Here is a 25,896-nt window from a genome sequence, read left to right on the forward strand (position 1 = left end):
AAGCCAGGACGTTTTACTATCCCTCAGGACAACCCTCACAGAGCTACACTCATGAAGTATTCACTCACAAATGAAAAGTTTACAATGAACCTCACACCACTAAGACTACAAATCTTCTTTGAAGAGTATTTTCTCACTAAAATCTCTCTAGATCTTTTGTATCTTCAGTGTGCCAAAGTTATTTGAAGTGTCTGACCAACCACTATTTATATAGGACCAAGAAAGTGCCTCATTAATGCTTCCAACGGATAGAAAGTAGCTGAACAGTCAACTAGCCGTTGGTAGTGTCGGACGTTCGATAGCCCTGTTTTATGCGTCCGACAGCAGGCAGTGAGTTTCAGAGATTTTCTTCAATTCTTTCGGACGTCCGGTGCAAGCTCTTTGTGCGTCCGACAGCAAACAAACAGATTTGAGAAATTATCTTGTTTCTATCGGACGTCCGGTAGAGACATATTCAGCGTCCGATAGTTTCGTCGACTTCGAAGGATCCTATCGGACGTCCGAAGCATGCGTCCGAAGTTGTGCAATGATTATCGGACGTCCGATCCTGACTTCTTGAGCGTCCGACAGCTTCAGCATATTTTGTCATCTTTCAATTGTACTTGATCTTTGGAACTAATTTGTTTCATAACTGAATAGATCTTTTAAGAGACATTAGTAACATCCATTTGTTTTGTAAACATCAAAAGATAGGGATCAAGATCAACACACTGCATAGTCGCTGGTATCACACATGATCTGGAATGGGAGGTTCCAATCAGGGGGTTGGATAATAGGTGAGAAAGTCAATAACTCCTTTAGCTTATCGAATGCCCCCTTACATGTTTTATCGAATTCGAAGGATACATCTTTTTGCAAAAGTTGGAACAAGGGTGCTCCAATTTTTGAGAAATCTTTGATGAACCTTCTATAGAAACCTGCGTGACCCAAGAAGGAAAGAACTTCCCGCACACTCGCAGGGTAAGGTAAAGTAGATATAACATCTATTTTTGCCTTATCAACCCCAATACCTGTAGATGATACTACATGACCCAAAACTATCACGTGTTCAACCATAAAGTGACATTTTTTTCAATTAAGCACGAGATTAGCTTCTATACACCTTACTAAGATCAATTTCAGGTTATCTAGACAGTTTTCAAAGCTTTAACCATACACACTAAAATCGTCCATGAAAACCTCAATAATCTTCTCAACATACTCTGAAAAGATACTTACCATGCATCTTTGGAAGGTAGCAGGTGCATTGCACAATCCAAATGGCATCCTTCGGTATGCAAATGTTCCAAATGGGCATGTGAAAGTAGTTTTCTCTTGGTCCTCAGGTGCTATGGCAATTTGAAAATAACCTGAAAATCAATCCAAGAAACAGTAGTAAGCTCGACATGCTAATCGCTCTACCATTTGGTCAATGAAAGGGAGGGGAAATGGTCCTTTTTCGTGACGGCGTTTAGCTTCCGATAATCGATACACTGTCGCCATCCGGTGGGCTTTCGAATTGGTACGAGCTCACCCTCTTGGTTTGATTCCACTGTTACCCCAGCCTTCTTCGGGATCACCTATACTGGACTTACCCACGGGCTATCTGATATTGCAAATATAATTCCAACGTCCAGAAGCTTTAAAATCTCTTTCTTTACGACCTCCATCATGAGAGGATTTAATCTCCGTTGAGCTTGCTGTACGGGTTTAGCATTCTCCTCGAGTCGAATTCGGTGCATACACACCGCGGGGCTAATTCCCTTGATATCGGCGATGGTCCATCCTATCGCCTGCTTATGTTCCCTTAGAACTCGAAATAGTTTATTTTCTTGAATCTTTGATAAACCCGGGGAGATGATCACTGGAAGTGTCTCCCCTTCACCCAAGTATGCATACTTCAGGTGTTTTGGCAGCGGTTTCAGTTCCAAGACAGGTGCCTGTACCACAGATGGAAGTAACCTTTTGTGAGGTTCAGGTATAAAAATGGGTGCGAGGTCATACCTTGTCTTCGTGGTTGGTAACGTTCGCAACGATCCAATCACACATTTGAGCTCTTCACTCAACTCTACCCCAGAGGTCGTTTCGGACTCGAAGTGCCTAGTTAAGGCGACCTCTAGCTCATCCCTACCTTCAATTTCAAAAACCTCCTGTATAGTAGGGTCAATAACATTTATCGAGAAAACAGAGCTAACATTTGAATCGGATAGATATTTCATGGTCTCAAAGATGTTAAAGTGAACAATCTCACCATCAAATTCCATAGATAAAGTACCCTTATTAACATCAATTTTGGTTCGGGCTGTGCTCAAAAAGGGTCTACCTAACAATAAAGGTGACGGATCACGGGAGTTTTCATCCTCCATGTCGAGCACATAAAAATCAGATGGAAAAAAAAATTCATTAATTTTTACCAAAACATCTTCAATCAACCCGTCAGGGTATGCATTGGTCCTGTCAGCTAGTTGGATTATTATTCCAGTCTCTTTCAAAGGGCCTAAGTTCAAGGAAGCATAAATAGATTTCGACATGACATTAATCGATACTCCTAGATCTAACATGGTCTTTCCAATCAAAATATTACCTATCCTACAAGGAATAGTAAACATACCTGGGTCCCCGCATTTCGGTGGAAGCTTCCTTTGTAGAATTGCTGAAACATTCTCCCCAACTATAACTCATTCATCCCCCTTCAACCGCTTGCGGTTGGCACACAGGTCCCTCAAAAATTTTGCGTACCTGGGTACTTGTTTAATCGCATCCAGTAGGGGTATGTTGATCTCCACCTTGTGAAAGATCTCCAAGACCTCTTTTTCCTTGTCTTGCTTCTTTGGTTTCTCTAACCTGCTAGGAAAGAGAGGTGGATTAGTTTTAATTGTAGGAATTGGGTTCGAGGGTACCTTTGCATTTTTGTTGTCTCTGCCCTCCTCTTCTAATTCTTTCTCGATTCGTTCCTCGTCCTTGTCTTTAGGAATCACGGGTTCGGGTCCTTGAACTTCCTTGCCACTCCTCAAGGTCATTGCACTTACATTCTTTGGATTTACCTCATATTGAGATGGCAACTTTCCTTGAACTTGGGACTCCAAACGGTTAATTGTTATAACCATTTGATTCATTTGATTTTGCAATGACTGCACCTGTCCCAGTTGATTTCTCATGCTTTGCAGGTCTGAATCCGTCTTTTGTTGATTAGCAAGTAATTGCTTCATCATCTCTTCCATGGACGGACTTGAGTTTGAAGAGGGTGGTGGTGGGCGAGGATGGTACTGCTGTGGGTTCCCTTGCTGTCTATTTGGCACAAAATTAGACTGCCTATTCCCTCCATAGCTAAGGTTGGGGTGATCCCTCCAACCAGGATTGTAGGTACTTGAGTATGGGTCGTACTGCTTTCTTGGAGCAGACGCGTGGCCAGCCATGTTCACCTGTTCTGCAATTTCTTCTTGAACCAGTGGACACATTTCCGTAGGATGACCCACGGCAGTGCATACCCCACACACTTTGGCTTGTGATGCCCCCACAGCTAGTTGTCGCACAAAAGATGTCAATTCGGAGAGTTGCTGTTGAATAGAGGATGTTTCTACCTCATTCACCATACGCGTAGGAATGTCCTCTCTTGAACCAAATTGCTGTGAGTTCTCAGCCATCCCTTCAATTAACTCCCATGCTCCTTGAGGAGTTTTGTTCACCAACGCCCCTTCACTTGCAGCATCGATTATGCTTCTGTCTCTGAAAAGTAGTCCTTCATAGAAATATTGGATAAGCAGGTGTTCACTTATCTGATGCTGAGGGCATTTGGTGTACAGTTTCTTAAACCTCTCCCAGTACTCATGGAGAGATTCGCTTGGGTGTTGTTTGATGCCACATATCTCCTTCCTTAGGCTTGCAGCTCGAGATACCGGAAAGTATTTGTCCAAGAATTTTTTTTTCAGTTGGTCCCACGTGGTGATACTACCAGGTGGTAGGCAGTAGAGCCAGTCTTTTGCGGAGTCCTTCAAAGAGAAGGGGAAGGCCCTCATCTTTATTTACTCTTCTGTAATTCCCGGAGGCTTCATACTGTTGCAAACGACGTCGAACTCTTGCAAGTGCTAGGGCTCCTCACCTGGTAATCCATGGAAAGATGGCAAGAGATGAATTAGACCAGATTTTAGTTCAAAGGGAGTGTCATAATTTAAATGTGGAAAAGTAATGCACAAGGGCTGCTGATTTAAATCAGGAGCAGCCAACTCCCTTAGTGTTCGTGCATTTGCCATAATGGCTTCCTCTTGATCTGAATCACTTGAATTGTCACCAGACAAATTTGTCGGCTCAACCTCTGGATCAAGTTCCTGAGGTGCAATACCGTATTGCTCTTCTCTGAGCTGTCTGGTTTCTTTCCTCGTTCTACGCGCGGTCTTCTCTACTTCAGGGTCGAAAATTAATTCGCCTGTAAGAAAAAAGCGAGGCATAAACTAGAAAAATACCAGAAAAAAATGAACTTAAAAAGAAACAAATGATTAACGACAGTCCCCGGCAACGGCGCCAAAAATTGACAGGTGTCGAGCCTGTGCAATAATAAATACCTACTCGAGAAAAATAAATTTTCTGTGTATAGTAGTGAGTAGGGTCGAATCCATAGGGATTGGGAAAAATTCGATTCTTTTCAAGTTCGGGACACAGGGATTTTTATCAGAAATAAACTAAAAATAATTAAACAATTTAACCAAAAATAAATAATTAATTAATACGAATGTAAATAGCAATTAAATAAATAATAAATAAATTCTAGCCAAGGATACAACTACGCAGACACAGTCCATTCATCCGATCATTGATGTAAAGAAGGTTCACTTAATTTTATTAACAGGTTAGTTATAGTCGCCGATAAGCTCTAACGACCAGCTTTTCCTTAATTTATTGATAACCAAGGTACGACCGTTGATTACCCCTAATCAGGAAATACTCCTAGGTACGACCGTAGGAATTAATTTCCTAATTGCATTAAAAACTAGAAAAGCCTAACCCAAATTAATAACACGCTACGAGGGTTATTTAAATCAGATTGCATGTTCCCCTAGTATGTGAAAATACTAGTTGCCACTAATATTAATCATTTAAACAATTACGAATTTAAATGATTAATTTGACAGGAGATTAGAGAGTCAAATTGCACATCGGGCTCTTGATATCCAATTAACAAAATAATCCCATGAAAATTGAAATAGAAAACATGCAAATATTAACAAATTAAGGAACAAGTAAAAACTAATTAGATCTCACAGATATTTGGGATTGCGTCTTCACGTTGATCCTTGACTAGAGGAGAAAATTAGCCACTCCTCATAAGAAAATTCTCACGCAATTTAATTGGAATGAAATACATAAATAACTAACTAAGAATTTAGAAAGAAACTTGAGTCTCCGTAGACTCTTTGAAGAAAAGTTGCACACCACACAACAAGAGAAGGAAGAACTCCTTCTCTGAAAACCAAAAACTACCTCTATCCTCCTACGGAGCTTATTTGGAGAGAAAACTAAAACTAGTCTAATGTCTTATGAAGCTCTCGTCTAATTCTCCTCTGCACTAGTTTCATAAGAGTAACTCTGCACTAGTTTCATAAGAGAACTAGTTACGTAGGAAGCAAATAGAAAAGCTACTTTCATCATCAAAGTCCACCTATGGCTAATGAGTACATCTCCCAAAAGAAGAACACATTTTCTAAATCAATGTTACGTGGTCCCCGCAGAATTCTCTCCTTTTTTATTTCTTATTGCTAGTGGACTTGCCAGGACTTAATAATAGGAAGGCAACTCTTCATCAGCAATTCCGTTGGTTTGCACAATTTGGGCTGATTGTGGAAAGCTTTTAGAAGCTTTCACGTGTGGAGAAATCTTCTCAAGAAGGTCCCCTTTTAGCACTTTTCTGCTCCACTTTCTGAAATTATATCCAAATACCAAATATAAATATATATTGACAATTAAAGCAATATTTGGCAAGGATAAAGAGGAGAATTAACAATAAAATTACTAACAATTAACACCCTATCAGTCAATTAAAGGCAGAAGCAATTTAATTTTCTGGCCTTGCATAGTGGGCACACTAGCAGAACCAATGCTCAATGTGGATGACCAGAAGGTGTTCCTTCTTGGGACGAAAAGTAAATCAGACAATACGGCCAATTATGACGTATCGATGTCATGTCATTATGGAGTCATCAATGTACACATCAGCACTCATAAACTCAATACCAATTCGCAGACTTCTAATATATCTATTCCTACGTTTCTTTGATGGCTTGTTTTGGATTTTTGCTTCAAGTTGATGGAATAACTTAATGTGGTGGGGGAGGGATGGGTTGAGTGGTTCAGGAGAGATAGGATTGTGAATGAAATTGGAATAAGTTGAGCTTGGCCTACTAGGCTCGAGAAAAAGTCCAATGAACCTAATCTTTCGTTAAGATAGATGTGTTTGGATCTAAATATTAAGCTCGAATTAAATATGAGCCTAACTTGGGCCTTATTAAGTTCAAATCTGATATTGACCCGATAAAATTATAACTTGATATAAATATATAATAATAATACTTTATACATTATGTGTCAAAATATATTAATATATATAAGAAATATTAACTATACAAAATTACGTCTACAGATTCAGAAAGACAAATCTTAGTATGAGTAAATTGAGGACCTTTGAAGATGTATTTACTGTTGTTCACGTTTTATTACTATTTTTCATGTATTTGAATTAATTGGATATTTTATTATTATTGAAAAATTCTTGATTATATACTTTTTAATGAGTTGTTATATGTTACTGGTTTGTATATAGTTTTAATGCTATGGTCCTGTGGATATTAAATTAGTTTTAGAACTTAATAGTTATAATACTTATATTGAGAAAATTAAGGAGCAGTAAGTAAGTTTAAACTAAACCCAAATTAAACTCATAGCCAAAATTTTGTGAGTCAATTATAAGTTTCACATTTATTAATCCGAAACTTATAACCCAAAATCTGAGAGTGGTACTAACTATACGAAATGAGTTTGGGTTTGTTAAAACCCGACTCAAATAGCCCCATTGACAGGCTAAGAGATAGGAAGTCTGTGTGAGAAGTTCTAAGTGCAAACTCTCTCACTTACACTTAAATTAATGTGGTCACATGCATGATGAACATTCAGCTCTTAGGAGCACGTTCATATCTTCGGGCAGACTTTGGATTTGTTGAATTATTTGTTCTATGTTGACGACAAATCTTTCTGCTGTCTGGGTAGTACGTAGAGGTGTCAAAATGGGTGACTTGGGCGGGTTTGGGTTGGATAAAATGGGTAATGGGTATAAGTGAGTCAACCCATTTATACCCATTTAATTAAATGGGTATAAATGGGTAAGTCAAAAAATGAATTGGGTAACCCAATTATCCATTTATAACCCATTTATTTTAACTTTTGGTAAACTCATTTAAATTCATTTTTACAAACTAAGTTATCAATTTATACCGCTCTTTGTACCCATCATTAGTTTTAAATATTTACTTATAATGTTCAATAAGTCTAATTATCAATTTTTTTTTCATTTATACTCTATGTCACAAAATTACCTATTATTTAATAATTGAATAATAAGAATATAAAAATTTGAACTAAGTACTATAAAATTAATGTAAAAACTTAATCCAAAAATTTTGAACCTCTAACATTTTTTTCATATATAAATTTAAAATTTCATTTTAGAAAGATAAGAAAATAGGCTAAACTTTATCATAAATTGGTAATACTGAAAAATGAGCAAGTTAACAAACTAAGAGAAAATAAAATAATAAGATAAAACCAATAAATAATAATAATAATGAAACAAAAGTAGTTAACATCATGACAAAATAAAAAATTTGAAAAAAAAAAGGGGTGGGAGAAAAGAAGAGACTTGGGGGGAAGAGAATTCTAATTGGGTTAATTGAATTTGATGGATTACCCAATAATACCCATTTAATAAATGGGTATTATTGGGTAACCCATTTATACCTATATATAAAAATTTAAGATACTCATATCCATCTATTCATGGACGGATATGGATAAATTTAGTTAAGTTGGTTAATTTGCCACCTCTAGTAGTACGTACAGGAATGGTTCAAGTGAGTGTGTTGCACGTGTGACAGAGGTAATTAGCGGATAACGTTTGCCAAATTTGACCTATGTGTCCTTTTTCTTGTCGTTGTTCCTATTGACACAACCCAACTTGTAGATGTAGAGTCTCAAGCCAGACGAAGATAGCCTGTGAGCCCGCCCGCCATGGAACATAAGATTTACAATTTACGTTCCGATCGATGTCAGTTATTAACGGAGAATTACGTATATTTTAGGACAAATTATATTTTACCCCCTGTGATTTAATATTTTTTACATAATCCCCTTATGATTTCAAAAACTATACATAACCCCCTCATGGTTTGGATTAAAGTGTCAAAGTGACGGAAATTATCATTGGTCACGGAACTTCTAAAAATGTCGAAATTACTCTTATAAATACATGACACACTAATCCCGTATGATTTTTATATTTTACCATATGACTCCCTTATGATTTAATACTTTACCATATAACCCCTTTATGATTTTCAAAATATACACATAACCCCCCTTGGTTAATAAATAATTTTCAACTTTACATAAGGGTATTTTTGACATTTTAGGTGACTCCGTTACGAATGATCATTCCCGTTACATTGACACTTTAATCCAAACCATAAGAAGGTTATGTATAGCTTTTGAAACTATAGAGGAGTTATGTAAAAAAACTCCAAACCACAAAGGGGTAAAGTGGAATTTGTCCTATATTTTATTGGCATCTAGAATTTATTTGGTAATAGGCAGACGTTCATCTTTCCTGCATCAAGAAATTTTTTTTTTTTTGTAAGAGAAAATTCTTACATTAGCGCACAAGACGTAAATGTTTGGTTGGAATAGTCAATAATGATTGCTTACAAATACTGTTGGATTTTGTAAAATTACACGATAACAGGAGTGATATTACTGCATCAGCATCACTAGGATGATTATGAACCACACTATACCATACAATACATGCATGGCAGAATACCAATTTACCTATTTGATAGTTCAATTTTCATCAATTACCGTCCTAGGTACGATACTAATTCAATCCAATTAGAAAAATTCTTACATTTGCAAAATCGACTAGTGACCCAGCCGCCTGGAGGGTCCCAGTCCAGTGTCCACAAAGCTACTCAAGCGATCCATTTGCTTCCCCTACAAAAGAGAGAACCTCCATGTACCCTCCCCACAATGTACCTACCCTCTCGTCTGAATTGAATTCTCTTCCATTCTTCTGCGTTTGCCGATCAGGAGAACTTGAGGAACAGAATAAACAAGAACAGCATACTCCTATTCCTCAAAAGTTAATAATAATGTCAATCCTACGATTTCAATCGGATCATGCTGGAGCAGCATGGAGATCATGCATAGCTTCAGCCTTCCGAACAGCCTTAGCTTGCACAATTATTGGTTGCATCACCCTCTTTGACCCGCCTTCATTTAAGCATCAAATAGCATTTCCCGGTTTCTCCTACGTGACAGCAATTCTTCTTGTCACAGATGCCACAGTGGAGGACACCTTCCGTGGCTGTTGGCATGCCTTGTACGCTTCCGTCTTTGGTGTCTGTCCTGCCATCCTTAGCTTATGGTTAATGGGGCCAGCCCAGCTAACCATTTGCACCACCCCCGTTGCGGTGGCGCTTAGCGCATTTGTGGTGGTGCTGCCTGAAAACAGCCACCTGATATCAAAGCGTATAGCACTCGGCCAGATTGTTGTTGTCTACGTATTAGCTTTCATCAATGGTCCCAAAACTGACCCTATTTTGCACCCCATCCACGTCTTAGCCAGTACGGCTATTGGAGCCGTGGCTTGTGTTTTGGCCTCGTTGCTTCCTTACCCAAGCTTGGCATGTTACGAGGTAATTTCCTGAAATTCTGTAAACATTATTACCCGAATGTACTCTCTTTATTTTTTGGGAAGCATATCCGAACGTATTCTTATGGTAGCGTCTCATATCGTTGCATTGTACTGTATAGTTTAGTGGAAATTCTCGAATAGACAAGAATACTTGTAGGCCATGAGAAGGTCAGTTATAGATCGAGTTCATGGGTATGCCAAGACACAAATATACAGACTCTCACATGTGAATGAAGGACTCACGTATCTGTCGCTTGATGCATTCATACATCGGGTCCATAATAAAAAAGACCTAATAATACAAGATGCTGTAAGAAATAAATAGGTAATGCATAATGACGTAAGAAAATACACGTATTCAAGCTGTCAAAGTATATATCACATGATTTATAAGTGAGTTTGTAAATACGGTCCACCGAATATTCTATTAGTTTAGGTGACGGAGGATATACCATTCTTGTCTCATGTGACGTCAAAAATATATTGAACCGTACTTCAAGCACGTGCTCAATAACGAGAATTATTCCTTTTTTATTTATTTATTTATTTTTGGGAAGACAGGTAAAGAAGAAATTCAAGCTTTACACTAAGAATGCTTCGGAGAGGGTAGGGGTCCTTATGAAGGCGTTCTCTGCACAAGACGAAACATCAGCACAAGCACTGATTTTGCAATCCAAGTCCTTGGCTCGCACGGGAACCAAATTGCTTAGGAGCATCAAATCCAAGCAGGTAAGCTCACTTGAAAAGCTGTATCCTTACCCTAATGGGGCTACAACTTCTATTATAGGCATTGGACCATAGGCACTAACTATTTACGATGATTTTTTTCTTTCCCTCGTGAAACAGGAAAGTATGCTATGGGGAAGGGTTCCAGTCAAATTTTTGAAACCTTACTGCACGAATCCAGGACAGATATTGCAAGAAATTGAGACACCTATAAGAGGGATGGAAATTGCTTTGTCCAATGGTACCGTACCATTTCCAGAGCGCAAAGATGATCTAGCAGGAATTGAGGAGCTTATTTCGCGTCATATTAAAAGCATGCCCCTTACTGTCCCCGAAGCAAATGCAGAAAACGTTGCTGAGTCCCTCCAAACTCTTCGAACCGTCCCAACAGACCATAGACAATTACCCTCTATTTTCTTCCTTTTTTGCTTGAAGCTGCTACAAGCAAAACTAGCTACCACCTCAGCAATCAGTTCTATCAAAGAAAGATCAACTGATCCAGGAAAACAGGAGAAATGGTTCTTCATAAGGATATGGAGAAGCTTATCCATCAACATCAACAAAAGCAGGCTTATGCCAGCTTTCAAATGCTCACTTTCATTAGGCCTAGCTGTGTTCTTTGGATCATTATACAGCAAGGAAAACGGATTTTGGGCGGGATTGCCAGTTGCCATAAGCCTTGCATCAGCCAGAGAACCAGCATTTAAAGTTGCAAATGTTAAGGCTCAGGGGACAGTATTAGGAATGGTTTATGGCGTATTCGGTTGCTTTATTTTTGGAAAATATGTTCCAATACAGCTTCTATCCCTTCTTCCATGGTTCATTTTCTGCAGCTTTTTACGGCGCAGCCATATGTATGGCCAGGCGGGAGGAATTTCAGCAGTTATAGGGGCAGTACTATTATTAGGAAGGAAAGATTTTGGTCCCCCAAGTGAATTTGCAATAGCAAGAATCACAGAAACTTTCATTGGAATATCTTGTTCAATCGTGGTAGAACTTGTTTTACAGCCCACAAGAGCTTTTGCTCTAGCGAAAGTTCAGCTCTCCAAGAATTTTGAAGTGATGCGAAATTCTATTGGTGCGATTAGTCTCACTGCCAGCGAGGCCAACTTGGAGGAAAGCCTGAAAAAGCTTAAACTCCAAGTGAATGAACTAGGAAAATTCATTGGTGAAGCTGAGGTGGAACCCAATTTTTGGTTTTTGCCTTTTTACAGTGCTTGTTACAGTAAGCTCTCCGTGTCCTTGTCAGAGATGGTGGAGTTCCTACATTTCATCACTCATGCAATTCAATTTCTCCATCAAGAATCAGGAAGAATGGACACCAATTTGTGGAAGGAAAGTATGAGCAAGATAAATGCTGATCTCAAGATTTTCAAGGAAATAGTTGACTCTTCAATAAAGTGTTTTGAGGAGGTCAGTCTGGTAAAATCACTCGTGTTATTGGACAAAGAGATGGAAAGGGAAAACATTTCCCTTGATCTTGAATCGGGTAAATCACCAAAAATCCCTTCTATGATGAAATTACCAGGTTCAGAAGAAGAAGTGACCATTGAGAAAACTCTAACCTATTATCTTCAGCATTGCAACGAATTTCTTGAGGCTATTCACGCTGATAAAGGTGAGAAGGAGCTCAAGAGCCGCATTGCATTGATTTTGAGCTGTATTGGTTTCTGCATGAGCGGCCTTGTAAGGGAGACCAGAGAGATTGAGAAGGCTATTAAAGAACTTGTGCAGTGGGAGAACCCGTCAAGCCTTGTGAATTTGCATGACATTTCTAGCAAGATACATGCTTTAGCAGCAGCAGTAGATACCATGCCAACGCAAGTTGGATCAGTTGGCAATAACGGGTCACTTTCTCACAAAAGGTTATATGTTCGAATTCCGCTATCGATGTAAGAGTTGTGCTGGTAGATGATCTGTAAGTATCTCTGTAAATGAACTATGGTTCAGGAGGCCTGCCTTGACCCGTGGTAGTGGTAGTGATCGGAGTCAAACCTATCAAAACTTTTTCTTACCAAAAAAAAGTAGATACCGACCTGTAGAAGAACTGTAGCTAAACCATAGCAAAGATTTGATTCCAAGGAAATGATGATTTTTGCATGTGTAACTGATCATTCCTGAAATCCCCTCTTGTGAATTTTGCTTCTGTTGATCACGATTAAGATTTAAATCAGTAGCATGACCTGAAAAGTAACTTGGCAAGCTAATGAACAAATTTTCACAAGTTTCTTACACAAGAAGTGATAATCACCTGTTGTCGTATCATTGGTCTTTCCCCTCGTCCTTGTAGTATAAGAAATTGTTTTCTATATAAAAGATATGTTAAAAAATAGGAATTTCTATATAAAAGTCACAATAAAGATTAGGGTGTGAATATTTTTCTTTAGAAAAGATATTACTATAAAAAGTTTTGATTTGATGTTTAAAAGCTAAGGACATAAGTGTCTAACACATGTATAAAGTGTGAATTTAGCATGAAAGGGTTGTGGATTTAAGTTCTTCCTAAAATGAATTGAGTTAATTGAAAGGATAATAGTCTAGCCTTTTTAACATTGTAAATTATCTAACACTCATGATATATTTAGAGGAAAAATCCAATACTAAACGACAATGATTTAATCAACAGAAACAAAATAATAGATAACTCATCTATTTGATTTTAAAAATTTCCGTGTTTGTATCTATTATTTAAGAATGTCATAATTTAGAATCGTTTTTTTGTAGGTGGACTCTATTTAGAGAGAGTTGGTACTTTTGTTATTTCATTTTATATAATTTTGTTGTTCCTTCCGTGCCCTGAGCATGACTTGAACAAGGCACTGGATCTTGTTGAAATAAATTACACTCTGACAAATACTTTGAGATGACATTGTCCGTTTTGCTTTGTTTTGGTCTTTTCGTCTCCCTTTCTACTTCAGTTAAGAATCTCATGTGTTTGAGAGAAGCAGCAATGAAATTTCTCTTCCAACAGTTTTTGAGCATACGGAGATTATTCAATTTTCAGACCCTCAACGCCTAAAAAACGTTAAAACTCTCGAGACTAGAGACACTGTTTTAGACTTTTCTCAAAGTTTTTCTAACTTCTCATTTAGGCCGTCAATATTAACCAATCTGAATACTCTCACTAATTTCTACATTGGTGGACCACAATTCATTATTCTCTCATGCCCATGACAGTGAGTCTGCTAAATGACTTGTCCACTTCATTCAACCACTTGGTAGGAAGGACCAAACAGTTGCTGTTGACTTACTTTTCAAGTCTATAATTTTAAGCTTGAATTTTAGTACCCTGCATGTCTACTCTGGAAGGACCAGAAGACTTTAGTCTCCTCGTATAAATACTAGGGAGATGGACAAAGATAGAAAAGGTTTCAAATCATAAATTACAGTAATCACTTTTCTTGACGCTATATTTGTCACTATTAATGTCCACTTCACTTTTCTTGATGGGTAAATACCTTTTAGTATAAGACAAAGTTTATTTGTCTATAATATACACTAATATGACAAACCGGTTAGAATAATAGAGCGTAATTTTAGAATATTTTAAAATATGAAGAATGATTTTCTGCAATAAATCAATCCTTTATGTGATCTTGCACAGTTAGAACTATTATGATTCAAGAATTAACATTTCTTCAAAGTTTTGTTTCATGTGAATAGGTGTTTACATAAGAAGTGTAAGTGATCAGAAACATTGTGAAGTTGAGGCATCATTTGGTGGCAAAATAGCCACTCGAATCATAAAAAGGTGCCGAAACAATTTTAAGCGAGGGCAATTTTCCTACAATTGATTCCCACATTCTATCCCTTGGTGTTGTTCTCATCACAAGTAAGATTTCATATGGCAGCAAAATGAACATTCAGAGGAGGGCATAACCTTGTAATGATGTAGTACAATTTATTATATACTAATGTACAATACGGGAGCATAAGACCCAAACATAATACGAAAGCATAATGATGTGAAAACATAATGGATTGAGCGAATTGGCTGCCTTTCAAAACATCCAATTCCTATATATATGGGGAAAAAAAAAAGAAGAAGAGGACTATAGATATATGTTCCAGTCATCCATTTATTTTTCCAAATAAAAAGCCAAAGGTGTCTTCGTTATCAACTCATCAGACTGGCAACTTCAGCTCGGAGATTCAGACCAACAAACAAACAGCTGCAAATCAAGATTTTATGCATTAGTACCTGCAAGAAGACATCCTTTTTCCACTCTACTGAGCACAAAACATAACTTTTGTTTTCTTTTCTTTTTGCTTTTGGCTAAAATAGATTCTGAATAAAAGAATGAGTTAGCTTGTAAGACTACATCAAGAATGAAATTGCTTATCTAAAATATAGAAGAAATGAACTTCCAACTTTGTGAACCGTATTAAATTCTTGTATGTACCTGTGGCTATTAAGCTTCAAGATTTTTTTGATATGCCCTGACACCAAGAAAAACATCCTTAATATGATGCAATTTTCCGACTACTTCATTCATGTGCATCCGATCATTTGGCGATTTCTCTGAGCATTTGAGCCCGATTTTCAACAGGGAAATAACAGAATCCATCTCCCTTCCACCATCAGTTTCATCCCTTCCAGGAGTCATTCTTTTGTTTTCATCACCTGCTTTAGACAGAAGCAAAGGGTCCACGATCTCATAAGCGTGTCCAGGCAAGGCTCTATTAACAAAATTATGTAGATCAAGCTCATCCATGAACATATCATCTGTTGGTCTTTTCCTTGTGATCATCTCTAGCAAAAGAATTCCATAGCTGTAGACATCCCCCAGAGTTGATGCCGCAACACCCATTCCATACTCTGTATTTTTGTTTTTAGATATATTATTGTTACGTTATACAAGAAAACCTAAAGATAATAGGGAAAATTATGTAAGGGACTGAAACTGAATCAATTGTTAGATTGGGGTAAATTAAACATAGCTACTAAGTACTAGTTCGTAAATGAGACGTAACTGAAATTGTTAAAAGTGAATCACTACGAACCTGGGTCAATTGCTTATTGTCCCCCAAAATCGTTTTATCAATAAGTTACTTCTTAAAACTAACTGTCAATATACAGAGTATATCATCCAAGAACCTGACAAAAAGTCATTTACAATTTTTTTAAACTAAGGACATGAATTTATTTGCTATTTCTCATCTTTTTTTATTTTTCATTTTTGCTTGCTTTTTTATTTTCTTCTCCATAGTGGACATGCCACTATTTTCTTGCCACTTGTTTCAATAATATGTATATTTTTCTTGTTTGGATAAATTTTGTATTCACTGACAACGTATACACAAGTGGATTTAAATGCATGCCACGTATGTAAAACATAACATTCAATTTTCAAATGGTAATTAGCTGCCATACATCCAACATCGCTTGTGTCAATGTATACAAACTTTATCCTTCTTATTTTACCCTATTGTTAGTTCATATTAGTTTCAATTTGAATTTTGAATTATTGAATTATTAATGTGGTTTGTTAGTTCAAAATGTACTTTAACATTAAAGCTCTATGTATATTTTCTGTGTTATCCCATAGAAAAATGAGATCAACAGATCATAGAACTTGGGAGAAAGAGTTTAAAATTTTTCTCCTTTTAAATCGCTGAAAAAGAATCTTAAGGAACGAAATAGCATTATCCAAAAAAAAAAATGCAACAGTACAACTATCTCCATGTGAATATATTTGTTATCCTAAGTGCTTGGGCCGGGTTGGGGCGCCGGGTCCAGGCCGTAGGGGATTAGTCGGACCCCGTAAAGATTGATCCGGACACCCCTGTGTCGAAAATATATATATATATATATATATATATACTCTGCGAGTTTGATTATTCATGGAATTATCAAATGATATGATAAATCAAGGGTTGAAAATGATAAATGACAAACAAATAATATATATGTATACACATATATATACATATAAAAACAATCAAAGAATGAGATAAAAGTGATTTTAAAAAGTTATTCTAAATATGCTAAACGAGATGAGAAGAGAGAAAGTGTGACATGACAAAATTGAGAAGGAAAAAAAATAAAATAAAGAGAATCAGCTATTATATCTGCCAAAGTTCTTTACTCCGCTTCACAATGAAATAAAGAATGTGTTAAAGAGCCAAATAATGGTACTCTATTTTTTAGGGCAAATTACACTTTATTCCCCTGTGATTTAGTATTTTTTGTACATAATCCCCCTATAATTTTAAAAACTATACATAACCGTCTCATGATTTGAATTAAAGTGTCAAAGTAATAGAATTTGCAATCCATAACGGAATCACCTAAAATGTCAAAAATACCCCTATGTAAAGTTGAAAATTATTTATTAATCACAGAGGGGTTATGTGTATATTTTGAAAACCATAAGGGGGTTATAGGGTTAAGCATTAAACCATAAGAGGGTTATATGATAAAACATAAAATCATACGGACTAGTGCGTTAAGTATATTATGTTTATATGTTTTAATCATTTCAGCCATTTTAATTTTTAAACAAGGATAATTTCAATTTTTTTAAAGGTTTCGTTACGAATTAAAGGTTTCGTTACGAATGATCATTTTTGTTACCTTAACACTTTAATTCAAATCATGCGGGGTTATGTATAGCTTTTGAAACCATGGGGGTTATGTACAAAAAATACTAAACCATAGGGGGGTAAAATATAATTTGCCCTATTTTTTATATCTAAACCTTAATAGTTTGTGCACAATTTAAGTGACATCTTGACTGCAACGGATCTTCTGTCCCACACTCTGTGTCATTCTCTGTCTCATTTTTTATTATATTGCTATTTCTCCTACATAAACATCATGTTTTAGTTCTTTTTTGTTTTCTTAAAATTCAATAACTATTAATTGAATAAAAAATAAATACAGCAGTTTCAAAAAAGCAATATATAATAGAAAATTAAAAAATAGAGCAGAAAATTCATAAAAAATCTCATTTTTTATGCATTTTGATTTTTTGAATTTGTTAAATTTTGTGTATTACTCAATTAATAGTTATTGGATATTAAGGAAACAAAAAAAGAACTAAAACGTGATGTTTATGTAGGAGAAATAATAATATAATAAAAAGTGGCACAGAGTGTGGGACAGAAGATCCGTTGCGCATCTTGACCATAAAAGTTTGTATTTACCTGGGGCTGCGTAACCGATTGTTCCTTTCATAGCAATAGTACTGCTGGTTCCTTGCTCGGAAGATATGTTGATGGGTTTTGGGAGAAGCCTTGCCAATCCAAAATCACCCACATGTGCAACAAGATCATTGTCAAGAAGAATGTTACTTGGTTTTAGATCACAATGAACAATCTCTGCTTCACAATGGTTGTGAAGATACTGCAATGCTGAAGCCACATCAATTGCAATATTCAGCTTCTGAGAAAGACCAAGGCTTCTTGAGCTTGTTGCTTGATCAGCTGTCTCAGGATGCAGCCACAGGTCAAGATTTCCATTTTCCATAAACTCATAGACTAGAGCTTTGAATTCATCGCCCTTGGAATCAATACTGGAGCAATAACTCATGATAGAGACGAGGTTTCTATGGCGAATACTTCTCAATGTTTTGCACTCGGCTTTAAAACTTTTGGAAGCCCCATTCTTTTGAAGATCAAGAACTTTGACTGCTACAAGCTTGTTGCCATGTTTTTCTAGCCTTCCTTTGTAGACAGCTCCAAAATTTCCTGAACCAATCAAGTTTTCTGGAGAAAATCCTGAAGTTGCACGATGAAGTTCATGGTAAGAAATTCGCAAGAGCTTATCGACTCTTGTGGGCATGCTAGAGAATCCGGCTGCCATTTTTCTTTCTCCTTTTTGACAAACGCAGAAATATAACAACACTGTACCAAGAACCAGAAGCGTTGCCGGTAATAGAATAGACAGCAATATGATAACCTTCAGCTTTCCTCTGTTTTTCCCTCTGATAACCGGGCAAGGTGGGAACTCCAATTCTGGAATGCCTCCACAGAGTTTGTTGTTGCCAACCAATGATATTTGACTTGCATTGATGAAAATCCCTCTGTTTGGTATCTCTCCCTCGATGTCGTTGTAGGAAAGGTTTAAGTACCTCAAAAATCGAAGCTTCTCAAGTTCTTTTGGTATTGATCCAGTCAAGTTATTACTTGAAAGGTCTATTTGCTGGATGCTCTTCAAAGAAGCCAAATTTGGTGGAATTGTTCCTTGGAAAAAATTGGCTTGCATGGAAAGATTCTCCAGATTTGAACAATCAGCAAGTGACATGGGTATATCTCCGGAAACTTGGTTGTGGGAAACATTGAAATCCACCAAGTGTATAAGCTTTCCAACTTCAGGAGGCAGAGAACCAATAAACGAATTTTCACCAAATTTCAAGTACATCAGTGATGAGTGCGTCTGCAAAAATTGTGGTGATATAATTCCAGTGAATTTGTTGTGAGATATATCCAGATATTGCAAATTTTGACAGTTCATAAGAACATTGTCAAATATATTGCCCCCTTCAAACTGGTTAAATGATAAGTCCAGATAGTATAGAGCGGTGGCATTACATAGAGTAGAGACTATCTGTCCTGACAACTCATTTTGGTGCAGACTCAAACCTTGCATGTTTTGTAATTTGCCAAAATCTCTTGGAATGACCCCAGAAAGAATGTTTTCTTGAAGGCCAAGTACAAATAGGTTGAAAAAATTTCCAAATCCTTCTGGGATGGTTCCCGATAGTTGGTTTCCTCCTAGGTAGAGTGTTGTAAGTTGATTTGATAGATTGCCCGTGACTTTAGGTATATTACCTCCAAATTTATTGCCCCCCAAGTCAGTAATTCTGAGATTACTGCAGTTGGTCAGTGATGCAATAAAATCCAAGTCTCCTGTAGAATTACTGCCGAAGAGGTTATCATTAAGATATAATATTTGAAGTTGTTTCAGTTCTCCTAAATTACTTGGAATTTGGCCTGCAAACTTATTTTTGGAAAGATCAAGTACCTCGAGCCCGGAAGCATTTGTGATTGAAGTTGGAAAGTTACCATAGAACTTGTTTTTCCCAACACCTAATGCATTCAGATTTGGCAGGATGAGGCCTATGTTGGTTGGAAGATTGCCATGAAAGGAATTGTCGGATGCTGAAATGATCGTAATAGCTGAATTATTGAAGATAGAGGCAGGGATTATACCAGATAGTTTATTTCCAGCGACTCCTAATACAACCAACCTTTTCAAGAGCCCCATCTCCATGGGCAAATTTCCCTCCAGATTGTTGAAGTCGAGACCGATTCGGATCAATGATGATAAGTTCCCAATGGAAGAGGGAATCTGTCCCGTCAAATTGTTTGACAAAAGATTTAAATTTTCAAGCTTCTTCATATTGCTTAGCTGATCAATGGGAAATTTCCCTTCCAGCTTATTCCCCCTCAGGCTAATTGTTATCAACTCTGAGCAGTAGCTCAGGTTTGCTGGGATTTTTCCACCGAGTGCGCTTCCTGACAGGTTCAAAACTCTTAGCCTGAAGAGGTGACCAAAATCTTGGGGAATCCCACCATGGAATTGATTCCCCCCAAGTTCCATGAACCTCATGAAGCTTAGATTTCCGACATGAGGAGATATGGTTCCAGACAACTGCTTATGCCTTAGAATCAAGGCTATGACCCTGTGATGTCGAGTACTACAGGTGACTCCTTCCCACTGGCAATGGTGTTGAGAATGGTTCCAGGAATTCAGCACTCCAAACGGATCATCAAATATCTGATTCTTGAATTCAAGCAGAGCCAGACGATCAGTCTCATTTTGAAATTTTTTGGAAGCTGAAACATGGCTTACTGAAAAGTTCATGGCAACTGAGAGGAAGAGAAAAATGTTCGCTAATGTCGATGAGCGAAATCGCAACTTGGTAATTGGAAATTCCATTAGCTTCGAAGGAAAGATGGATTAATTTGCAACAAACTGATGATTGAGTGATAAAAGTTTCTGTGGAATGGGAACAATGTTTGAGCTGTTACAGATTCTTGTAGTTCTGCTTATATAAGCCCAAACAGTTGGAACAAATGGGACATAATATCTTGGCATATTTTAGCATGAAACTCGAAAAAGGATGGAATTTAAGAAGCTATAAAAAAAAAAGGAGTGGGGAAGAGAGAATTAAACGTAAAATTTTTAATTTTTAAAATCTCAATTTTAGCCACTAAATTAATAAATAAATCTGGTTCAATCTCTTCGGTCCAAGTGACAATGCGCCACTCTTTAGACCTACTTGTACAAGTAATTGAAATACTAATAGATGATGTGTGTGACATTTAGATGACTTAACTAATTTATGAAATTCTTGATTTAAATCTCACTACTTGCGAGTCTTTTCTTCCACTAATTCTGAGTTGACTCGTAGTATTTTATTTATAAATTATTTGATTAATTATATTACTTCTACTATTGTGTTTCTTTTATATATATATAACTTTATAATAAAAAACAAAAAAAAAACTAATTGTGCAATACTAATTTAAGATCGTGCGCATTGTGAAATATCATCATTATTATCCGGACAACGGCACTGGCTGACTGGGAAAACCTTTCCACACTGCGCACGATTGGTGAGCTATGAGTTTGACTGGTCCAAGTGTTCCGAGGGACCAATTCTTATTGACTCAAATGCAATTAGAGGTCAGAACTGTAAATTGATCATGGTGAGATTTGAAATCCCTGATTTCAATCTTCATCACTAAACAGAAATCTCATTGGAGTTCTTCTTTATAGATATAAGTGATTTTCTGGGTAGTAATCTTTTTCAATTTTACAGGTGATTAATTTTTGGGTAAATTACATTTTATCCCCTGTAGTTTGGCGCTTTTTTACATAACCCCTTATGGTTTCAAAAGTTATACATAATCCCTCGTGGTTTGGATTAAAGTGTCAAAGTGACGAAAATAGTCATTCGTAACAGAACCTCTAAAAATGTCGAAATTACCCTTATAAATATATAACACACTAACCCCGTATGATTTTTGTGTTTTACCATATAACTCCCTTATAGTTTAATATTTTACCATTTAACCCCTTTAGAGTTTTCAAAATATACACATAACCCCCTTGGTTAATAAATAAATTTCAACTTTACATAAGGGTATTTTTGATATTTTAGGTTTCCGTCACAAATGATCATTTCCGTCACTTTGATACTTTAATCCAAACCATGAAGTGGTTATGTATAGCTTTTGAAACCATATGAGGGTTATGTAAAAAAACACTAAATCATAGGAGGATAAAGTGGAATTTGCCCTTAATTTATAGACTTGTCTCTGTTTCCAATCGGCTGCTTTAGTGAATTGAGCTTATTCTGGAGTTACTGTTGTCTCACTAGATTATCGGCTGCTATTGCACCAGAAAAATAGACAAAAGGAAAATCCTCATTTATCAAAGCTCTGCAATGATCAAAACATTGATGCATTTTATGCATTTCAAACTGTACTAATGCATATATATTATCCAAGTTTTTATTGCAATAGAAATACTTCAAAAGCTCCACTGCCTGCTGGTATCTAATTAACATCTTTGAAAGGCATCTCTGATGAGATGTAATTCTCTTGTGACTTGTTTCATGTCCATGCGATCTTTGGATGATTTTTGGGGACATCCCAGTCCAACTTGAAAGATCGAAACAAGGCATTTTTGCACCTTGTTTGTATCACCTGGCAAGCCTATATCCTCATCCTCTGCAGCAACCCGATATATTTGTCTGTTTTGTTCTACTTCTTCTGGAAGGAGTGAAGGGTCCACGATCTTCCAAACTTGTTCAGGCAAAGCCATCTTAACACAGTTATGCAAGTCCAAGTCATCGACAAATGCAGCATCCGTTGGTCTCCTTCCTGTGAACATCTCTAGCAAAAGCATGCCATAACTGTAGACATCCCCTGGAGTTGATGCCTCCAGCCCCAACCCATACTCTGAAAATATTGATTCTGATCAACAGCATAGCAAATAAAAAAGAATTTATGGCTCTTGTAATAGATAATTTACATTTTGTATGAGCCGCTCATTTCCATTGTACTAATAACATGAATGCTTTAATCTTATCTCGTCTAATAGATAAATTACACTTTTTTGTAGGACAAAAAAATTGAAAACTGTCATACAAGACTTTATTATGCAGATATAGCTAGAAGGATAATTACCTGGAGCTGCATATCCAATGGTTCCTTTTAGTACAACAGAACTGCTAGTTCCCTCTTGGGAAGAACTTATAGTGTTTCTAGGTAGAAGCCTTGCTAATCCAAAATCGCCCACATGAGCAACAAGGTCCTTGTCCAGAAGAATGTTGCTTGGTTTAAGGTCACAATGAACAATTGCTACCTCAGAGTGGTTGTGAAGATAATCCAAGGCAGAAGCCACCTCCAATGCAATACTTAACCTTTGATGAAAGTTTAGATTTCTTGATTTCATTCTTTCAGCAGACTCTGGATGCAACCACATGTCAAGGCTTCCATTTTCCATGAATTCGTACACTACAGCCTTGAATTCGTGACCCTTGGAATCTATGCTGGAGCAGTAAGTCAAGATTGAAACTAGATTTCTATGGCGAATGTTCCTTAATACTCTACACTCAGCCTTAAAGCTTTTGGAAGCCCCATTTCTTTGGACGTCAAGAACTTTAACAGCAACGACCCTGTTTGCATGTTGATCTAGCCTGCCTTTGTAAACAACGCCAAAACTTCCTGATCCAACTAAGTTATCAGCAGAAAATTCTGCAGTTGCATGCTTGAGCTCAAAATAAGAAACTCTTAAGAGCTTTTCACCTCCCGTGTGCATGGTAGATGAATCTTTCTTCCTTCTATCTCTTCTCTGGTGTACCGCGTAATACAGAAAAATTGTACCAATAGCCAAAACCATTACTGGTAGAACCGTTGACAACACTACAATGACCTTAGACTTCTTATTGTTCTTTGGCTTGATCATGGGGCAAGTTGGTAAAGCTAATTCGGGAATGCCTCCGCAAAGTTTGTGGTTGCCAATCAACGTTACCTGGCTTGCATTTGCAAAAATTCCAGAAGTGGGAATCTTGCCTACAAGGTCATTATAGGACAGATTCAGGTACTTCAGTGATTGAAGTTTTCCTAGGTCTCGTGGTATTTGTCCAGTCAGGCTGTTACTTGACAGATCTATTTCTTGGATGCCCGTTAAAGAAGCCAATTTGGATGGTATCATTCCATGGAAAAAGTTGGCTTCCATACGGAGATGCTCCAAGTCTAAGCAATCAGCAAGTGAGGGAGGTATTTCCCCAGAAAACATATTGTAGGAAATGTTGAAAACAACCAAGTGGATCAGCTTCCCTACTTCAAGAGGTAGAGATCCATTGAATGTGTTATTCCCCATGTTTATATATACTAGTGAGGCGTGCATCTCAAAAAAAAGCTGTGGTATAACACCACTGAGTTTATTTTGAGATATGTCCAGCTCTTGCAAGTTTTGACAGTTCATAAGGATATTTCCAACTATATTGTGGCCTTCAAACAGGTTACTTGATAAATCCAGATGGAATAGAGTGGTTACATTGCACAGGTTATACAATATTTCCCCTGACAACCTATTTTGATTTAGACCCAAAAATTGCAAGTTCTTAAATTTACTGAAATCACTTGGGATTTCACCTGAAAGATAGTTGGATGACATATCAAAAGCATACAGATTGAAGAAATTTCCAAATCCTTCAGGGATAGTTCCTGCTAATTGATTTGCCCCCATGCCTAATCCAGTGAGTTGATATGAAAGGTTTGTCAGGACCTTAGGTATTGTGCCTCCAAAATTATTACCGTCAATGGCAAAAGTCCTTAGATTACTGTTATTTGTTAATGATGAAATGAAAATCAAATCCCTCGTGGAATTACTTCCCAAGATATTCCCTCCAAGATTGAAGAATTGAAGATTCGATAGATCTCCAATATTAATTGGAACTTGTCCTTCAAATTTATTGTCTGAAAGATCAAGTGCATTGAGCCCAGAAATATTGGTGATCGAAACTGGAATACGACCAAAGAAATTGTTTTTCCCAAGAGACAGTGTTTGCAGATTTTTGAAAGTGAGACCAATGTAGGTTGGAATGCTTCCATGAAAGAAATTGCCTCCTAGTAAAAAGTTAGTCATCGTAGAGATGTTGTAGATGGAATCAGGTACCGTACCTGATAGTTGGTTTGTAGTAGCAACTAACTCAGACAATCTTGTTAGCGAGCCGATTTCCTTTGGCAGAAACCCTTCCAAATTGTTGAATACAAGGTAGAGTGATATCAATGATGACAGATTCCCAATGGATGAAGGGATTTCTCCTGTCAAATAGTTAGTTGAAAGATAAAGACTTTCAAGCATCTTCAGATTGCCTAGCTCAACAGGAATTTTCCCTTGTAATCTGTTCCTGGATAGACTAATGGTTGTTATCTGTGAGCAATGGCTCAGATTAACAGGGATTTCTCCACTGAAAGTGTTTCTTGACAAATTGAGAAATCTTAGCCGGAACAGGCGACCGATTTCTTGTGGAATCTCACCATGGAACAGATTTGCCCCGAGCTGGATAGACTTCATGAAGCTGAGATTTCCTATATGTGGAGATAAGGTTCCAGACAGGCTCTTGCCGGCCAATGTTAAGGCTGTGACTCTCTGATGTTGAGTATCACATGTGATGCCTTGCCATTGGCAATGGTGCTCAGAATGATTCCAGGAGCTCAGCACTCCATGCGGATCATCAAGTATCTGATGTTTGAATTCAAGCAGAGCAAGTCGATCAGTGTCATTTCGAAATCCATCAACTGCTGAAGCATTACTTTTTGCTGACAAATTCATGGCAACTAAAACTAGAAAGAGAACCAAAATGCTTCTTGATAATGACCAAAACCCCCAAGACATGATAGTTTGAGGCTCCATTTTTGTGAAGGAATGAGGCAAGAATTAGCAGCTAGCTGATACTTGATGTTTTAATGTAAACATTCATCAATGTTGCTGTTTATATATATATATATATATAGCCAAACAAGATATAGGAATACTCTTCTGGCGGCTAACTAGATGGTGTTAACAAACCAGGATGGCACCTGGTAATGAGAGACATTGTATTCGGAAGTGTGCACTATCATACAGTATTCACAATTCGGCCTTTGTTCAATTATTTTGACATCCAAATGTTTCTACAAAATGCGAAATTTTAAGACATGAAGAGCCACTTTATGAATAAAAAACCAAATCAATAACTGATTAAAATCAATGTGAACACTACTAGAAGGCT

General features: G+C 37.1%; 4 protein-coding genes and 1 non-coding gene across 6 annotated transcripts; 2 read left to right on the forward strand and 3 right to left on the reverse strand.

Annotated features, from left to right (window-relative positions):
- Positions 1 to 2,657: 2,657 nt before the first annotated feature.
- LOC113704863 (uncharacterized) lies at positions 2,658 to 3,995 on the reverse strand. The gene has a single exon (XM_027226734.1). The coding sequence runs from the start codon at positions 3,993 to 3,995 to the stop codon at positions 2,658 to 2,660; it is 1,338 nt and encodes a 445-aa protein (XP_027082535.1).
- LOC113705111 (small nucleolar RNA R71) lies at positions 3,754 to 3,860 on the forward strand. The gene has a single exon (XR_003451758.1). It is a non-coding gene; the product is annotated as a small nucleolar RNA R71 (small nucleolar RNA).
- Positions 3,996 to 9,284: 5,289 nt separating the features above from the next.
- LOC113703304 (uncharacterized) lies at positions 9,285 to 12,780 on the forward strand. Its single transcript, XM_027224620.2, has 3 exons — positions 9,285 to 9,932; positions 10,493 to 10,660; positions 10,778 to 12,780. The coding sequence occupies exons 1-3, from the start codon at positions 9,387 to 9,389 to the stop codon at positions 12,551 to 12,553; spliced, it is 2,490 nt and encodes an 829-aa protein (XP_027080421.1). The 5' UTR covers positions 9,285 to 9,386; the 3' UTR covers positions 12,554 to 12,780.
- Positions 12,781 to 14,533: 1,753 nt separating this feature from the next.
- On the reverse strand, positions 14,534 to 19,506 carry LOC113704864 (putative receptor-like protein kinase At3g47110). The gene is made up of 3 exons (XM_027226735.2): positions 17,807 to 19,506; positions 15,061 to 15,476; positions 14,534 to 14,829 (listed from the first exon to the last, which is right to left on the reverse strand). Exons 1-2 carry the CDS (start codon positions 19,248 to 19,250, stop codon positions 15,070 to 15,072), a joined length of 1,851 nt encoding a protein of 616 aa, XP_027082536.2. The 5' UTR covers positions 19,251 to 19,506; the 3' UTR covers positions 14,534 to 14,829; positions 15,061 to 15,069.
- Positions 19,507 to 22,018: 2,512 nt separating this feature from the next.
- Positions 22,019 to 25,843, reverse strand: LOC113703709 (uncharacterized). Of its 2 annotated transcripts, none has more exons than XM_027225164.2 (2): positions 22,802 to 25,843; positions 22,019 to 22,588 (listed from the first exon to the last, which is right to left on the reverse strand). In XM_027225164.2, the coding sequence occupies exons 1-2, from the start codon at positions 25,536 to 25,538 to the stop codon at positions 22,173 to 22,175; spliced, it is 3,153 nt and encodes a 1,050-aa protein (XP_027080965.1). In that variant the 5' UTR covers positions 25,539 to 25,843; the 3' UTR covers positions 22,019 to 22,172. The 2 variants fall into 2 exon arrangements, with proteins under 2 accessions (XP_027080965.1, XP_027080966.1); XM_027225165.2 differs by having other exon boundaries at positions 22,019 to 22,573; positions 22,802 to 25,840.
- Between the last annotated feature and the right edge of the window lie 53 nt (positions 25,844 to 25,896).

The sequence above is a fragment of the Coffea arabica genome, chromosome 8e (genome assembly GCF_036785885.1).
Source record: "Coffea arabica cultivar ET-39 chromosome 8e, Coffea Arabica ET-39 HiFi, whole genome shotgun sequence".
NCBI lineage: Eukaryota > Viridiplantae > Streptophyta > Magnoliopsida > Gentianales > Rubiaceae > Coffea > Coffea arabica.

Coding starts and splice junctions, on each gene's coding strand:
- LOC113704863 (XM_027226734.1), bottom strand. CDS start 3,995: ATGAGGGCCTTCCCCTTCTCTTTGAAGGACTCCGCAAAAGACTGGCTC.
- LOC113703304 (XM_027224620.2), top strand. CDS start 9,387: ATGTCAATCCTACGATTTCAATCGGATCATGCTGGAGCAGCATGGAGA. Junction 9,933..10,492: donor CAAGCTTGGCATGTTACGAG/GTAATTTCCTGA, acceptor TTGGGAAGACAG/GTAAAGAAGAAATTCAAGCT. Junction 10,661..10,777: donor GGAGCATCAAATCCAAGCAG/GTAAGCTCACTT, acceptor CTCGTGAAACAG/GAAAGTATGCTATGGGGAAG.
- LOC113704864 (XM_027226735.2), bottom strand. CDS start 19,250: ATGCAAGGTTTGAGTCTGCACCAAAATGAGTTGTCAGGACAGATAGTC. Junction 15,477..17,806: donor AATCGGTTACGCAGCCCCAG/GTAAATACAAAC, acceptor ACAAAAATACAG/AGTATGGAATGGGTGTTGCG.
- LOC113703709 (XM_027225164.2), bottom strand. CDS start 25,538: ATGGAGCCTCAAACTATCATGTCTTGGGGGTTTTGGTCATTATCAAGA. Junction 22,589..22,801: donor CATTGGATATGCAGCTCCAG/GTAATTATCCTT, acceptor GCTGTTGATCAG/AATCAATATTTTCAGAGTAT.